This window comes from Kryptolebias marmoratus, linkage group LG3 (genome assembly GCF_001649575.2).
Source record: "Kryptolebias marmoratus isolate JLee-2015 linkage group LG3, ASM164957v2, whole genome shotgun sequence".
Classification (NCBI taxonomy): Eukaryota; Metazoa; Chordata; class Actinopteri; order Cyprinodontiformes; family Rivulidae; genus Kryptolebias; species Kryptolebias marmoratus.
The window spans coordinates 24,666,830-24,683,958 of NC_051432.1; the positions used below are offsets into that span (position 1 = coordinate 24,666,830).

The 17,129-nt window shown below is 40.8% G+C and overlaps 2 protein-coding genes across 4 annotated transcripts; both read right to left on the minus strand.

The window, feature by feature from the left end:
* Nucleotides 1-233: 233 nt before the first annotated feature.
* On the minus strand, nt 234-3,674 carry rps15a (ribosomal protein S15a). The gene is made up of 5 exons (XM_025006057.2): nt 3,563-3,674; nt 2,656-2,793; nt 2,415-2,494; nt 2,136-2,221; nt 234-368 (listed from the first exon to the last, which is right to left on the minus strand). The coding sequence occupies exons 2-5, from the start codon at nt 2,786-2,788 to the stop codon at nt 275-277; spliced, it is 393 nt and encodes a 130-aa protein (XP_024861825.1). The 5' UTR covers nt 2,789-2,793; nt 3,563-3,674; the 3' UTR covers nt 234-274.
* Nucleotides 3,675-4,802: 1,128 nt separating this feature from the next.
* On the minus strand, nt 4,803-12,869 carry notum2 (notum pectinacetylesterase 2). Of its 3 annotated transcripts, none has more exons than XM_017416863.3 (13): nt 12,794-12,869; nt 11,566-11,596; nt 11,156-11,462; nt 10,998-11,050; nt 10,432-10,527; nt 10,269-10,329; nt 9,081-9,193; nt 8,888-8,990; nt 8,387-8,575; nt 7,699-7,799; nt 6,868-7,015; nt 6,709-6,756; nt 4,803-6,058 (listed from the first exon to the last, which is right to left on the minus strand). In XM_017416863.3, exons 1-13 carry the CDS (start codon nt 12,809-12,811, stop codon nt 5,755-5,757), a joined length of 1,572 nt encoding a protein of 523 aa, XP_017272352.1. In that variant the 5' UTR covers nt 12,812-12,869; the 3' UTR covers nt 4,803-5,754. The 3 variants fall into 3 exon arrangements, with proteins under 3 accessions (XP_017272352.1, XP_017272353.1, XP_037830954.1); XM_017416864.2 differs by having other exon boundaries at nt 11,566-11,593; nt 12,794-12,847; XM_037975026.1 differs by lacking the exon at nt 11,566-11,596 and having other exon boundaries at nt 12,794-12,843.
* Between the last annotated feature and the right edge of the window lie 4,260 nt (nt 12,870-17,129).

Consider the following 17,129-nt stretch of genomic DNA (forward strand, 5'->3'; position numbering starts at 1 on the left):
CTGTATGAACACATTTAGTCACATTTGTCATGTTGCTTTTTAAGTTATAAAATATTTACACCCTTCACAGCCTTTTCTTTGAGATATTCTGTACATCCTACAATAACAAGATGTTCTTTCTAAACTCTCCACAATATTTCCCATCAAAGAGGTCGCCAACTGCACATCCGGAGCGAAGACAGTCACCTTGAAAATGCGTTTTATAAATAAAATAAGTCACGGGGTGTACCAGCAGCTTTTCTCTGGTTGTTTTTATTTGCAGTTCTTTACATTTTTAGAAAAAGAATCCAAGGATTTTGCCTCCTGTGTGTTTCCGTCTGGCCTCTTCGTGATCCATGATGCCAGCTGAGGTGGTCAGCACAATATATCTGTGGAGGCAAACGTCTCCGTTAATTCAGCCGGCAGAGAGATGCAGCTTTGAAACGGACTGAAGCGGCCTCTGGTTCTGACACGATTAGAAGCTGCTGCTCTTCAGCTTCATTATAGAAAAGTCAATTAAAAACAGTCAATTAAATACAGATTACATAATCTGATCCCAACAGAACTCAACGAGCTTTTAGCAAATTACTGTAAACTAGAATAAAGCGCTGCTTGCATCATTAAACCAACGCTGAATGACAACATGAAGAAAAATACTTGTTAAAGGGTGAATTTTAGGTAAAACCTTTGCTTTTTTAAATTCTGTTTCTATTCTTAACCATCTGCCTGTTTAATTCTGAGGTCTTGAGCAGAAAACACCTCTGACCGGTCAGAACATGAACAAACCAGCGGTCACAGCTGGTCCTGAGAAATCAACGACTCAAACTGAGCATCAGTTAAGAAGAAACGACCATTTATTAATAAAATTAAAACAAGATGAGGCGAGAAAACCTGCCGTTCACTTCATCACAAAGCAGCTCAGACAGCCCTGACCCTGAACGCCTCACGCTCCTGACGTACATCTGTGTTCGTAGGACCCAGAAGTCAGACGTAAGGTCGCCACTTAAAATCTGATCACTATCAGAGAGCAGAAATCTCAGCTGAGGAACTCTCCTGGGGAAAAACGATCATCCTGAACGCTACAGGAAACATCTCCCGGCCCGTCAGCCGCCTCCGTCCAACCAAAAGGGACGAGGATGAAAAATTTTAACTCAAAAATAAATCATTCTGCTCAAAAATCTAAAATCTCTGCTTTTATTTTAAAGGCCAGAGGGCGTTTACCTCTCCGTCTGCAGCAGTTTGTCAAAGACTTCAGGAGTTACTGATGTCAGAAAACGGTAAAAAATAAAACCAAAGCAGAAAGTTGAGTTTGTAACTTTTAGGTATTTATCTGCTGAATTCAGTCAGTTTAGTTTGTGGAAAAAGCTGTAAATTTATTCATCATCAGACGCTCCAACGTCCAAACTGTATGAAACAACGAGGCCAGATTCACACATCCTGGGACGGTTTCTGATCCCCTTACTAAAATGTAAGATTAAAACCACTTTTCTGAGCAACGTAACAGGAAAAAGCCTGAATAAAATAGCGTGGTATAAAAAAAACTCATTATCTAATCACTTCATTGGATGGAGGGTTTTTCTTTCAGCCCGTTCAGACCAACACTGTCCGTATAAATGTCTGAATTCTTCTCCAGACTCAGAATGGTGCCTTAATTTAGCACAGAGTTATTTAAAATATATCAGCCAAAATTTATTATTACTGAGATGAGGACAGGACTGAGAAGACAAAGTTTCTTACAGAAGTAGTAATCTAAAAAAAGAAAATCCCTATAAATATCTTCTGTCCACGTTTTATCCTTAATAATAAAGAAAGGTCAGTTCAATCAAAGGCTGCAGCCTGAACGACTCAAAGGACAAAATCTGATTAAATAACCAATAATAAAAGAACAAACGGAGGCAGGTGAATAATATTTAGATATTCAGCACAAACATTCACATGAACGCGGTTGCTTCAAATTAAAACTGAGTTTGCATTTTAAGTCTAAACTTACTGAATAAAAAACAACCAAACGTCTCTAACGAAGCAAACATCAGGAGAGTTGAACGAGCGAGACCAGAAGAATTTCACTCGAGCAGGATTGATCCCTTTCTGCTGTCGGGACTCGTTTCATTTTGTTTTAAAGCCGAACAGTGAAAAGTGGACGAAGTGATTCTCACCCGAACTGTCTCGAAGGCAGCAGGTTGTTCTGCCACTTCTCCAGGTCCTTGAGCTGGAGATCAAAACGTGGACTAATGACGCCGCACTGAGAGAGGGAGGGAAATAAAACACTGATTTGTTCTCCACAGCCACGTAAACATAAAACAATAAATAACAGTTTTAAGGTTTTGTTTCTCAGTTATTTTCTGTTAGACAAACGCCTCCAGGCGTATTAATAACGCTGTTTTAACTTGAAGCCATTCACAAATTGAGTGACGGTGAAGTTCGAGCAGTCTTACCTTGTTCAGCCTTCCTGTGAGATTGACGACAATTTTTCCAGCTCTGTGGTCGTCAATGATCTCAAACTCACCAATGTAACCTGTTGGTCGTAAATAAAAAACAAACAAATCAGATTAAGCTCACGAAGCACCCGGCATCACCACCATCTTTAAAGAACAATGACAGCCAAGTAAACATGTCCGTTTAACCAACGCATCGTAATGAATACTGACAAAAGCCCGTTGGCCGTACCCCACTCACCGTGCTTCATCATGACGGTTAGGAAGCGCACAATAACCTTGGAGCAGGGCCTGATGAGGACCTGGCGTTTCCCACGCTTCTCGGCATTGTTGATGCTTTTGAGAGCATCCGCCAGAACGTTCATGCGCACCATGATGCCTGCAGCCAAAAGAACATGTGTAAACCTTCACATGACCTCACAAAAACCGTGCTGACAGATTAATGACCTCAGACATGTTTTCAAATTTAGAGCTCGTGTACTTAACTACTATAGAGACGCTGTTTTTGAAAACACACACGGATGTGATGCAGACACACTATGATAGGAAGATGCGTTTGACTAGCAAAGCCTGCCTAGCATTAATTTAGCACCTAGCTATTTCTCTCGCTTATTTACTAGCAACTTCGTCTACTTTTATCAACTGCTTTAGATCAATAGTTTTTATATAGGTGAGACATATATATATTTGTAAGAAGCAGTGATCGTTTCTTATAAAGAAAAAGTATATCCAGCTCCAACTACAGCATGGTCCATCCGAACACCCAGAGATGCTACTTAGCTTAGCCGTCTACAATGACCGGCAGCCGTCGCTTCGGTGTAAAAGCAGCAGCCGCATAAAAAATTAACCACACGGAGACATTTACTGACAGTGGATTTTTCTTAGGAATATGAGTAGAAGCAATCCGCTAAATAACAGGGTTAATGGGTGTTCGTGGCTCCCTGAACGCATCGACTCTTAAGGGCCGAGCGGAGGTGGAGGTTTATGAACCAAATCTGCCGCAGCCGTTTTATTAACGGAGGAAATTATCATCCCGCGTCGTCACACTGTACTTTCACTCCAACACGGGCATGTAAACCGAACATTTATCGCTCAGATGCTTTAGATTCGTTAAGGATTGTAGGTGGCTCCGTAAAAAGACATCTTACCGGCTCTGCAATATGGCGGAAAGAGGAAGTTCAATAAAAGCGGCAGTGCATTATGGGAAAAAATCCAAGACGGTTTAAACTCGAGATGGTTCCCTCCACCCGCGAAAACGCCGCCTTTTCCGCCTCAGTTAAATTCCTTGGTTTATTTATTTATTCATTTATTAAATGACTAATTATATTTCACATTTTCCAACCTTCTCCATAATGTGTCTACTACGTTCTCTGTAGTTTTATTTTCAAGTCTTTATACGTAAATTCCAGCACAATAATTATGTTTTATAAAGCAGTGCCATCTAGAGTTTCGGCTGAATTTCTATCTGTAGTTTTAGTGTTTCCAAATATATAAATTATAATACATGTTGTCTTTGTTGCAAACCAGTAGATTAAAGGACTAGCATTTTATTTTTAAAGGAATGCATATCACCCACTGCTTTTTATGTCAGAGTTATAAACTATATAGCCATTATTGTCAAACCCTGTAAATGACAGTTTGCACTATGTCACAATATAATATTGTGAGATCATGCTGCAACGAGTAGAGCTCAGAGTATGTGTTGCAAATGACTCTCAGCTACTACCACGCCAAGATTTAGCTCAATATCTATAGAACTGACTGAGTTATAGCCAGTTTTGTGGTTGCTAAGGTTGCTTTGCTGTGGCGGCCATCTTGAATCAGATTGACTCAGTTAATCAGTTGTAGATGTAAATCAAATGGTTACTTTCTAAAAGTTTCATTAAAATCCATCTGCTGGTTCATGAGATATTTTGCTAACAGTACAGACTCAGACGAGCAGAAACTTGATCGCACTGCCTTCACATTCAGCGGCAAAATAAATGAATATATCATCGTTTGAAAAAAATAATTATGATAAGATTGTCTTTGAACTGCCTTCTGCTAGGCTTAATATTTGTAAAAGGATTTAAAGATTTATAACCTTCAATTAGCTGTAAGCTGTTATAAAAGATTTTAAAACAGAATAGGCCTTTTCTGATGATAAAGGGATAAAAGTTGTTTACAAGTGACTGTATGTATTCATCTTTAAATATTCAAAATGAGCCCTTTATGATCACTTTCAATAAGTCAGTGCTGCCCAGAGTTTGCTCTGAAGACATGATGGTCCCCATTTGTGAATTTAGCTGGTAAACATACAGCATGTTACATCTTCTTGGCCTTTTTCCAAATAAACACTGAGAATAAAAATGTCAAGAGAGTGAAGAAAGCAGAACGAAAGATCCACACTGTCAGGTTTCATAACTGTATTTATTCCATGTTTTCACATGTGCATCAGCTGAGTTTACTAAAGAACATAACTGAAAATAACACGTCATTCTATAAATGTCCCCAACATGGCAGGATGAAGAGAGTGTCTGACAACAATATTAATAACATGTAGTGCCCCTAAATGTCATCTGAGCAGTGAATCACCACAGCGTTTTATATCAAACACTTCACATGTCAGAAACTGTCCTCCTTTCTCACAGATTACATCATTAAATATAGTAACACAGTGATCCTACTTGGCTGGTTTAACATGTCATTAACTAACCACTCCTTAGTTTTGCATGCATAATAAAATATATGTATAGATATTATAGGACGTATATACATTAGTTAGCATAGCATCAGTTGCTAAAAACAAAACTAGTGTCCTTGTGCACAAAATCTAAGTAACAATGACTGTTTTCTGTGTCTGTGTTTCTGATTTATGAGTACGTGACAATCAGAACACAATGTTTTCATATCAGCTGTTGGTTGATTTTAGGTGCCGTGTAAATGTATACTTGTCTAAACAGGAAGTTCGTGCCCTTTGATATTTTGCGCAACAGGTACTCATTAAAACCCAACTATCGTGCTGAGTGGTTGGAAATGAAAGTGATCCGGATGAAAGTGTGTTGCAGGTTATGTCCGGCCATCTGGTAAAGCTCAAAGCTCTTCGATCCGGATTGTTGGAATACCTTCAGCTCGAAGCCCTCCCCTCTGGTGTCCAGTAGAGGACCCACTATACCAAACAAACCCAGATGCAGCGACATACCCGCCGGCCTAGTCTCAGACGTAACAAACATGTGGAGCATAATGGAATGCTGAGCAGGACAACACGTAGTAACCAGATTTCTACAGACTTTCTATGGTTACACTAAATATTCAACACATTTACTCCCGCCATTCATTTTACATGTTACATTTACATGTTTTAGCCACCATTACTGACCATGCTGACCAGAGAGTCTGCATCTCCCTGGGGATCCAGGCCAAGCTTCTGGGGGTCAAGGCCCATGGCCACCAGCATCTGGAGCAAAGTAAGCTCCTGCTGGGTGGCCCGGTCCACCAACGCCGGGCAGGTGGGGTTACACTGAGGCCACTGGCAGGTGTCCACCAGGTGGAAAGGACAGCCTTTAGCGGGGGTTCTGTTGTTGCGCGTCGCCTCCAGACTTCTGTCCCAGCAGTGCAGAGCTCGAGGTAGATTGGTGCCTTTGATTTGGAAACTTATCCAGTTGCTGCAGACAGGAAAATGTAGGCATTACAAATAAGAAAAAAAAAAAAAGACAATCCAAGTGTCAGGCTGCCAGCTCTGACTGCAAACAAATACACCTGAAAACGCTGGCAGGTTGAGTGGAAGTAAATAAAAACAGAACATTTTATAAACCCATGTTTTATTCACAGCCGAGCTCAGCAAACATGGCACATTCAAGAATATTTTTCTGAAACTGTTCCACTGTTTTCTGCACATCACATCTTTACTGAGAGATTCAGCTGCTTTAAAATGCTCTTTTATACCCAGTCCTCAGTTTCCAATTAACCTAATTAGTTGCAAAAAAGCTCCTCCAGCTGTTTTTTATTCATACCACTTAGATTTACAGCCTTTTCTTGCCCCTATTCCAACATTTTTTAGATAAAATTCATAACTACCTTTTTTCCCCATAAACAAATTCTAGTTTCTTTTTTTTTACTTTCAGCATTTGATGTGTTTACTTTGTTCCACTGTGAATAAAACATGAGTTCATAAAACTTGCAGATCATTCTGTTCCCGTCTTTTTTAGAATTGGGGTTGTGAATCAAAGAGGACAACAGATATTTTGCGACGAGCTGAGTGAGCTTTTGGGTCTGGTGAGTCTGAAAAAAAGACTTGACAAATGTCCGCTCTTACCTTTTGGTAATAATTGTGTGGGAAAGGCAAGATGGAGCAAATACAGCCCTGAAAGAAACAAACAAATAACAAGGAAAAATGATTGTTAGTATCTGTGTTTTCTTAGCTAATGGGTGAAACATTTGGACAGCGACGTGTCCACTGCTGATGGAAACCTACGTGACGTCTCTCAGGGAGGTTTTGAGCTCCAAGCCCAGGTTCTGTATGTACTGCCACTGCTCCTCAGACAGACTCTGCCCCCCCAGGTAGATGTTTTCTCCTCTCAGCTGCTCCTCATCAAACAGCCACTGAACGATGAACAGAGGAGCTGCAGGACAAATCAAGAGTTAAAGACGTGAAGACACTTAAACCAGCTACCCACAATGCTGGCTGACAAATGTTTGTTTGTTTGTTTGTTTGTTTGTTTGTTTGTCTGCGCACAAGATTACTCAAAAATGGGTTTGAATGAACGTTTCAAAGAACAAATGACTTAATGATCCTATGGCCTCGGCGGAGGTTTGCGCTCTTAGTTCCTCAACATGAAGTGATGACATCACACAACGGCGATGATGACATCACGATAAGCAATAAGACATCACAGTGATAATGGGTCTTGGTGGAGGTTTGCAAATCTCCGAGTGCTTCTACTTCTCATATAAAACTGTCACAGATGTCAAATTCAATCAAATATCAACGATTCTGAGCCATCCAGTTTCAGAAAAACTGTCCTAAAAGTTCAATTTTATTTTATTTTTTTGTAGTTATTACAGTAATTAGAGTATTTACGACTAAGTCTTGGATACGAGACATAAACACAGACTTTAAAAGCCCTGACAGATGAAGTGGATGACTTCTTATTGAAACGATTTGATAAAGATTTTGCTCTCTCTGACAGTTACAGCCTCTCCCAGCAGGATAATCTCATCACAGGACCACAGAGCTGCTGAGGTACGATGTTCATGTTAAAGCCCACATTATTTCTGATAAACAAAGACAGCATTAAAAACTCACAGGTTAAGGTAGAGTAAAGTCTGTGCCCGAAGAAGCACTGCCATTCCTCCCCTCTCTTATAAAGCTGCCGACATCTATCAGGCACAGCTCCGTTCCACAGCCTGAGGAAACAGGACACGCTTTTATTAATAACATAAATATTAACGCACAAGGACATAAATAAAGCTGTCTGGGAGATATGTTTAAGTGCAATCTCATTTTTTATGTGTTTTGTCGTAAATTCATAAACATTTGAGCTCATAAAGCCACTAAAAACGTATGAAATAGTGGACAAAATAAGATTTATAGGTTAAAAATTCAAAAGTGAATTTATCTAAGATGACCAAAGTTGAATTATGTGCATTACCGTTGCATTATGGGATATAATATTCAGCATGGACACAGATGGAAGGCACGCAGACGCCACATGATCACAAACTGCATGTAGTCCAAGAGGCACACAGAGTGATTGTTTCCTTTATTTGTTGTTAAATGTCTTTACAAGGACAATAAAATGTGTTTTTATTTATTACACACCAATCTGTTTGGGACTGTTTAATAACGGACACTTGATGCGAGGCATAAACAAGTAAAGTTCGTAATATTTGATCCTGAATGTCTTTTATTTTTGTAGTTTTCACTGCGTCGAGAGGGAAATGAAATAAAACTTCAAACTAAAGACATTTGTATGATGCATGATTGTTGTCACCTGAGTCCAATCTTGATAGCATCTTCAGGTGAGCAGGAAACGGTCTCGGGGCAGTTTGGAGATCTCTGCTGTTTACTCTCCAGAAACCAACCAGAATCCACCAGACCTCGGACCTGAGCTTCGGCTCCGAGCTGCTCCAGCTGACTGGCGACCCTCTCGATGTTTAGCAAAACACCTGTTCCACCAGCGCTGCAGGGGAGCCAAGAAAATCAATTAATGATTTGGCTTTGAGCTTGTTTTAGGACATGGGTGTGTCCCAACAACCATCCTGCTAACCAGGGAGGTATGTTCACCATCACAGGCCAAGGCCCTTTAATAAATGTTATGTCACTGATCACAGTTGACTGTAAACATCTTTATCGCTGACAAGAGGATGCACCCGAAATAGGCCTTCTCGTGTTTAACGTTAGGCATGGAGGTGGTCCAGATGGTGCCGAGGACGGGGGCTCGGGTCCAAAAGCTGCGGTCATCGTCAGAGTACGAGCAATAAAACAATCTCACCTGGTGCCAGAGAGCATAACAACCTTGGCCTGCTTGATTCCTTTGGGGATGAGGTCTTTGATGACCTCACGGATAATAAGGGATCCCATGAAAATATACTCAGCTGTTAAGACAGATAAACATCCACTCTAAACAGACGAGAAATCAGATGTTCTTGCATCAAAACACGAGAAGGAAATCTGAGAAAACTTACTTGTGTTTGTGTTTCTTTCCCTCACTTTTTCTCTTCCTTGCCTCGTCCTTGGAGCGGGGGTTGGAGCCGGTCCTGTTCCACTCCACACGTCGCTGGAACAGTACGGGATGAATCTGCAAAAAGGAGACAGCAGTATTTGTTAGTTTAAAGACTATTAATTCAGTCTCTTCTCGTTTCAACTCCTTCACTAAGTTCATGTCTGTCATGGACTACCTAAATTCACTCCAGCTGCCCTTTGTCAACAGGTGATACACCTAATACTTGTACTTTTTTATAAACTTGATTGAAAAGTGAAAACTCCCAGAAGAATACTTGCAACTAAAGCAATATATCAACTCTTTACCTCTTTCTCAACAAGCATAAAAATAATCACCAGGTGTAACGTCTTAAAGCTGAGGTGCAGGATCTGATATGTACATGAACATCTGATGAAATTTAAATTGAAGCTAATTGAGTCTTAATGAAGGAGTTTATTAATTCTGCTTTCTTTACTTTCATTGCCAGAAGGGGGAGACAGAAATGTCACTCAGCTGCTTTTTTTTTTTTTTTTTGTGGTAAAAATAATTATTTGCTAATAAATCGCTGCTTTTTTTCACTTTACAATTTATTTAAGTTCACATCTTATTGAACTTTTCATTTAGCTTCATCAGCCCAGATGGGAACAAATCCAGTTCTTACATATTTAAAAAAAAAAAAAAATTCACATTTGCACAAGGCCGTGAGAAGTAGGGGCGCAAAGAGTGCTGCAGCACCCCCTTATGGATGCAGCAGGACATACATGGCCAAATAAACACTTCATGAATTAAGAAAAATAATAAGAAAAACAGATTTAATTTGTGCTGCATATGTTTCAATTCCAATAATATTTTAACATTAAATATATACATAAATCAGCACTATGCACAAAATTTAACAACTGCTTAAAACCCACAAAAAGTGAGGGAATTCGGATGACTGCAGTTTTATAGACATAGTCTGTTCAAAATACACAGCATATGTTCATATTTAGGTAAGAAAACAATCACAGCCACTGAGTGTTTTACTCCATCTATTTGGTATTATAATGTTGATCATTTGGGTATTTCGGGTCACACAAATTCAAACATATTTACAGAAACCCCAACACATTTCCACGGCTTTACATCTGCAAATAAACTCTTTAGCAACATTCTGAGAAAAGACACTCACACAATATTTGCATTGTACCAGTGTGGGTTTTCCTCTGCTTGAGAAGATAATAATCCAGTTCCTGTAAGACATCCAAATCAATAATTAGACCCCCCTCGCTAAAGAAAGTAGGATCAGGGAAACATGCATAACATGCATTCTTGAACACGGCTGGCTGACCAACCTCTTTTAGTCTGGGGCCACCCCGTTGAGCTCATGAGTCGGGGGATATTTTGGTACCTGGAGTTACAGGTCTCTTTGCTGTAGCAGCACCAGCCTCCTAAAAATAATAGAGACTAAAATTAGTCGTTCAGAAGTGGGAGAGGAACACTGTGGTTAGCACGTTTGACCTGTGAGGAAAAAAAACAAAGAAAAAGAAGATGAGTGCACCTGTAAGCTGCTCTACCAACAAGACTATGTCCTAAAATGATTCATTCAGAGTCCAGTTGTGACTAAACTCAGTGGTTTGGTTATTCTTATGTTCTAGTATTACAACGATTTGACTCTTGGTTAAAATGAGCTAAATCAGGCTCAGCTTCTACTAAAATTCTGCTCTTAATATGAAAGTTTCAGTCAATCTTGGCAACGATGCCAATTTCTATGTTGTTCAGAAGACGTGAAGCCTCCAAAAAAGGAGAAACTCAGATGATGACGGCACTAGATGACATCCCCATCAAAATTCCGAAGGGGGCATCATGCCAAAACCATCTGACCTTTGGGGACCAATTTAACCAGTTTGTAAATACTTGCCTTCCAGAAATAACAGCCATCTGCGGCTTCCTCTGAACTCCTTTAGGTAGAATCTGTAGAAGCACAGAAACAGATTGGGAGAGGCTGAAGATGAAGCAGCTATAAGGAGCCGTTTAAAAATCACACTGAATGGATGAAAACTCTGTGAAAAGTCTCACCCAGCTGCCGTTCCATCATTGCATGTTACTTGGACGTTCCTGAGGAAGTGGAGCCTCATGTCGTCCGTCTGTTGCCCAGCTGCACGAGCTCCCGCAGCGCCCTCCTGTCCCGACTCAGTTGGCCCGCCGCTGCTCCTGCCGCTTCCAGCAGTAACATCAGCAGCGGGGGCAGGCTGGCCAGCATCACCTGCTTGGATCCCACCGGTCCTCTTGGAAGACTTGCCACCTGCCTTGGCGTTCCGGTTGTTCTGAGCCCAGATTCCCCCGAGCAAAAGGAAGAGAGCGAAGTGGCCAAGTATGTTCATGTCTGAGGAAACATAAAGAACAAATCAAGCCCTCATGTGTGCGTCTGAAAAACATACACGACCGTTTTTATCTTCAAACCTCCTCTTCCACCTGGATGGTTTTACCTTTCCAAGATGAACCAGTTTGGTGCTGCTGCTGAGGAGAGAACAAGAAGCTCAGAATGCTGCTGAGACCAGGATGTCAGTCATGAGCAGTGATGAAGCCTTGACTAAGTTTTGATGAAATCAGTGATGAGCTTTATAGTGCCACCATTTGGATCAGATTTCCTGTTTTTTTTCTGAGATAAGCTGCTGACGAAACTCCACGAGGGGAGGTCCTGGACGGCCGGTGGCGAGGAGAATAGATAGCAAACATACTCTTCAACATATTTCCAGCTTCTGCACACGCCCACCACCAAGCATTTCACCAGCTGACCGCGGCTCAAAAACGAGCCCTTCTTGCCACCATCGTTTCTGTTCTTTTCTATCCTCCTGTGATCGCAGGTTTTTTTTAAACGCGTACGCGGTCAGGATAAATGCTCTGGTATGTGACCTGGGGGTCATAGGAGCAACACCTCAAACACTCTCCGACGCATGAAGGAGTGGAACCATAAGTTTCCTTCATTGTCTACAATTCAGCGAATGCTTTAACAGCACAGGTGGCTGAAACCTCTGATTCAGACACAGAAACTCTTTACTAAACATTTTAAAATAAGTTTCTTTACAATTCTAATAATTTGTTGCATAAAAATTGCAGAGGCCTAATTAAAAAATGCATTTAAGTTGAATATTTTTATTAAATGTCTGTAACTGTAGGGGAAAAATGTTGTATTTTTTGTTAAAATTGACTATATAACTACAAACAGGCAGTTTAGGATGTCACCTCACAGTGACAAGACCTCATTTTTCCTTCAAAACATGAAAACACTTGGATTAAAATTTAGCTTGTTACACCTAAATTGCCATAGATTTTTAAAAAAAAATTAATTAAACAAAATTTTATGACTGAAATGAAATGATGCAGGTCTGTGATTAAATTCCTGGCACTGTTTTAGGTATATTTTTGAGCCAGAGATTGTTGATAATGATTATATTCAACACTTCTTTGTTATTTTTTAAATTTCCATTCTATAAAACTGAATGAAAGCTATAATGATGATCAGATTAAGACTGGAACAGAATAGTTCTGCATAATAAAGATGTCTTAACTTTGCTGCTCTCCTTTGTTTTTCATTAGTTGCTCCTAAATTGAAAAGAGTTTAAAGCTCTAAATGCTGAGGATTGATTAGACTTTAACACAAGAATCCAGAAAAGAACGAGCGGTTTTGTGAAAGTCTTGGTGAAGCATCTTTACCTGCAGCCGTGTCCCCATCCAGGTCGGCGTCTGCAGACTCCTGGATGGCAGCTTCGTTTTGTTCGCCGATGGTGATGAAAGAGACGGAGTATTTGAAAATGATCTGCAGCCGTCCGCCCCCCCCTCTTTCAGATGGCTTTAGGGTGACGTACCAACGATTGCTGAAGGATCACAAGCCGCAGGGCTCTAAAATTCTCATCAATGAAATGCACACCATCCCAAAGTGTCAATCACAGAAAATAATGATCGTTTGGAAGGCCAGAGGCTACAAGAGGGGGGCCTGCAGGGGGGTGCCAAGTGCCTGAAGATCTAACAGAAGAAAAGAGAAAAATAAATATATTATGACAAAGTTATGTTAACATTATCCATAGAAATAGACACAATAAAAACAGGATATATAGTCCAAATTCTCTCTCCGTTTTGAATGGCTATATCTAGAATTGGTGCATTTCTTCAATCATAAATAGTCAGTATTATATAATATGTGGTGTGCATGATTCAGATCCCCTGAGGAAATGCATATTCTCTGCATTTCATGCCAGAGTTTTAGACTAAAATCTTCTTTTGCTGAGGAACAGAGTTACCCCTTCTGTGGCCGTCAGGTCAAATAGACCCAGAGTTACAGGAGCTTCTCTTCCCCTCTGCAGGGGGTTAAAGCTGTTTTCATCAAACCTTGTGAATGACCTGAATATTGTGAGATCTCCTGAGGTGTGAGATGTGTTGTGAATGATTCTCAGCTACTACCACACCAAATTTGAGCTCAGTCTCTGTAAAACTGGCTGAGTTAAAGACATTTTGTGTTTGACAAGGTTGCCTCACTGTGTCAACCGTCTTCAGTGGGGTTTGGATCTAAAAGTTACTCATTTGTAGAGGTACATCCAGTGATTATCTTCTGAAAGTTTCATTAAAGTCATCAAAGATCAGTTTTGCTAATGGTACATTATTGTCTTATCCCTTCAGCAGCAGGAGATATCTATTATAATACATGTAAAAGATTGTGTCTTATTGCTTTGGCGTGATAAGAAAATTCTTTTTGTCTCATTTTCAGCTATCTTGTACTATTTCATCTACTTTTAACTGTGTCCAGAGAGAAACTCAAATATGTCCGTGAGAGCCTATACACCTACGCACAATAAAAATGTGTCCAAGGCCTATAGCAAATTTGATCTACTGAGCTGAACAATTCTTCATTCCTTCAGTTGTCCTGAAGCATGCACTCCACCATCTGTCTTCTCAGAAATCAATGCAACAATCTGTTTAACAGATACCTCAAATAGCTGAAAAACGAAAGAGGTTGCCGTAAATCTATCACCGTTTTGCCAGATTGTTGACAGAGAAATGGCACTGCCGCTGTTTTGTTTTTCTTTGATATCGGATTGGACAGAATGATAAGTTTTCAGAGCAGGCTTCGGTTCTGGGGATTATCGTGCGTTTGTGTTCTAGGCTTCAAATATTTCAGCCGGTCAAACGCTCTTTTCACAGGTAAAGACCTAGCATTCGTTGAAGGAACCCCACTTTTAATGCCAGAGTTTCGGAATAAAAGCATCTTGTGTTGTAGCGATATCTTGTGTAATCTGTCATGATCCGCAGGAAGGACTGTCAGCTACTACCACACCAAGTTTTAGCTCAAGATCTGTAAAACTGGCTGAGTAATAGATGTTTAATTTTTTGTTTTTTAAGGTCAGCTGGCCGTGGCAGCCATCTTTAATGAAGTTCAAACGGTAATCAGTTGTAGATGTACATCCAACGATCACTTTCAAGTTTTATTCAAATCCGTTTGGTGGTTCATGAGATATTTTGCTAACAAACAAGCAGGGTTGATCCAAACAGTTTTAGACACAGATCAGTTAGCGCTCAGAGTACGAGCGGGGGATCAGTCTCAGCTACTACTAACTAAATTTCAGCTCAACAGCTGTAAGCCATGTTTGTGCTTCCTTAGATTGCTTTGCTGCGGTGCCCATCTTGAATCAAGTTGACTCCGATTGTTATTCAGTTGTAGATGTCAACCCAGTGACTGCTTCTGAAGGTTTCATTAAAATTCGTCCAGTGGTTCGTGAGACTTTTTACTAAAGCTCCAGACAGTTTAACCCACACACACACACACACACACACACACACACAGAGACAAGAGCAAAAACATTAACTCCCCGCCTTCGCCTTCAGGTGACAGTAAACCAGAAAAGACCCGACACACTTCTGGAGTCTGTTCATCTGCCTCATTACTTTTGAAAAACAAAAGTTTTTGCATAAATTATACGGGGCTCATGAGACACGCTGAACTTCACCCTGACGGGGCAAAATGGTTTGACCCCTTGTACAACATGGAAAGCATTCTTTCTCCCCTTGTGTTGTTATTCTTCACAGCTAGCCTCCAAGGTCAGGACACCTAAAGCCCGGGTGGTCCGGGCGCTTTGTCTGTTGAGCATGTGTGTCATCACCAGCCTCAGGAGCCGAGGGCTCGGCCCTGAGCTGGAATATTTGTCGGCTAATAACTTCAAAGAACAACGAGCTTGGGACGGCAGCCATATGCTAGATTCTTACGTTCGCACTACATCACAGAAAAATCGTGACCCACAAGCTGCGAGTCTGCAGGAGCCATCGGATCAATAAAGTTTTGCTTTAATAGACAACAGAAATAGACTGAAGCAACTGTGTCGTGGCGTCGATAAAACATCAAAACATCTTACAGGGCTGCGATCAAATCCCGTTATTATGTTGCACGTAATTTGACAATCTGCAGGAGCGTCTGTCTGAATCTGTGTTGTCACCAGCAGTGGAGGGCATCACCGAGAAAACAGGCCTGTGATTAATCAGAGATAAGAGTGGCATCTTCACAAGCCACACGAAAACAAGCCTTGGGCGAGAGATGTGAGACCTGGGCAGAATAACTAGGCCGCAGCTCAACAGTCAATCAAGGAGCCTGACAGACAGTCTTAGCGGGATCAGTGTAACGTGCTGGGCTGCGGCGGGAGGCCAGCAGGTGCTGAGGACTGAACCACCCCTTAAAACCAGGTGTTCAGAGGCCTTCTGCTAACTGCCAATGCATCACGGTGATAAATGGAGGAGGGGTCGACAGCAGGGATACAAGGCGCTGCGTTCGGGACCGGTGGGGGTGGTGTGTGTGTGTGTGTGTGTGTGTGTGGTAGTGTAATGTATAGAAGGAGAGGGTTGATGAAAGCGTTCTGTGTGCTCATTTTGCTGAATCCTTTAGAACCGACCGAGAGCTTTGTCCATCGTAGCGGCGTGCCACACGCACCTCCGCCCAGGGAAACTATGTCCAACGCAGAGTTTAAATGTCACAGAATCAGTGGTGCACAAGGGATGAACTGTGACCGTTACCAACTCATGCAACACACATAAATTAAGTCAATTTAAAATAGCTTGTGAAGACTGGAGAAATTAATGCTGGGAGTTGAAGGACTCTGCTGAAATTTGCAGAAGAAGAAATAAACAGAACAGAAGCTAATATGAGCAAAACACAAGTTTAGAAACTAAAAGCAGCAAAACAGTAGATAAAATGAGCAAAAGTGTAGCTAAAATTTAGTTTTTGCACAAAAATTTGGTCTTATTATTATCATGTGAAACAAAGAACATAACTAACTTGCTGAAATTTAGAAAATAAATAAGTTTTACACAAATAAACCTTCCTAGAAGACTGACCTTGGTTTGTGTGGGTTTTTTTTTTCTTTCTGCAGAGCAGTTGGTGGATGTCACTGCATGACAGACCATAAATCTGAGATTCCAGCTGAAGTGATGTCAGCCCTTTACATAATGTGTTGTCACTTCACGCTATGAAGACATGCGGACACGTGGTCCCGCTCTCAGCTATACGCTCCTCAAAGTTTTATCTCCGACTCAGTCGCACGACTGCAACAACATACGTGTGAGTGCAGGAGCACAGTTAAAAACCAGCTTTAAGTTTAGGAAGAAGGGAAAACGATGAGACTGGACTGAGCCAGCAGTAATGTAAAGCATGCAGTGACATCACACCACAGGTGTTTTTATGTACAGACATACCAGGGAAGAGTAAAAATGTTTACTATTTATAGGTGTGTTTTTTTTCTAACTCCACTCTCCTGTGTGTGAAAAGATGACCTGGATAACAAAAAACTAAAAGCTCAACAGAGTCGCTTTGATCTTATAATCCATGAATTAAACATAAATCAGCCGTGCCACTGCTGCCCATTGCAAGGACTTGCTTAAAAACGAGATTTTACAAAAAAGGAAAGCAAAATACAAAGATCACATCTTTCACATCTTCCTAAAATCTGCACATTTTAGCAAGTTGTGATTCTAATTTAATGGAAATCAGTCTGAACAGCTTGATGGCTCTGCT

Coding starts and splice junctions, on each gene's coding strand:
- rps15a (XM_025006057.2), bottom strand. CDS start 2,788: ATGGTGCGCATGAACGTTCTGGCGGATGCTCTCAAAAGCATCAACAAT. Junction 2,495..2,655: donor AACCGTCATGATGAAGCACG/GTGAGTGGGGTA, acceptor TACGACCAACAG/GTTACATTGGTGAGTTTGAG. Junction 2,222..2,414: donor TCACAGGAAGGCTGAACAAG/GTAAGACTGCTC, acceptor TCCCTCTCTCAG/TGCGGCGTCATTAGTCCACG.
- notum2 (XM_017416863.3), bottom strand. Junction 10,330..10,431: donor GTGGCCCCAGACTAAAAGAG/GTTGGTCAGCCA, acceptor GATGTCTTACAG/GAACTGGATTATTATCTTCT. Junction 8,576..8,887: donor GTTATGCTCTCTGGCACCAG/GTGAGATTGTTT, acceptor GCTCCCCTGCAG/CGCTGGTGGAACAGGTGTTT.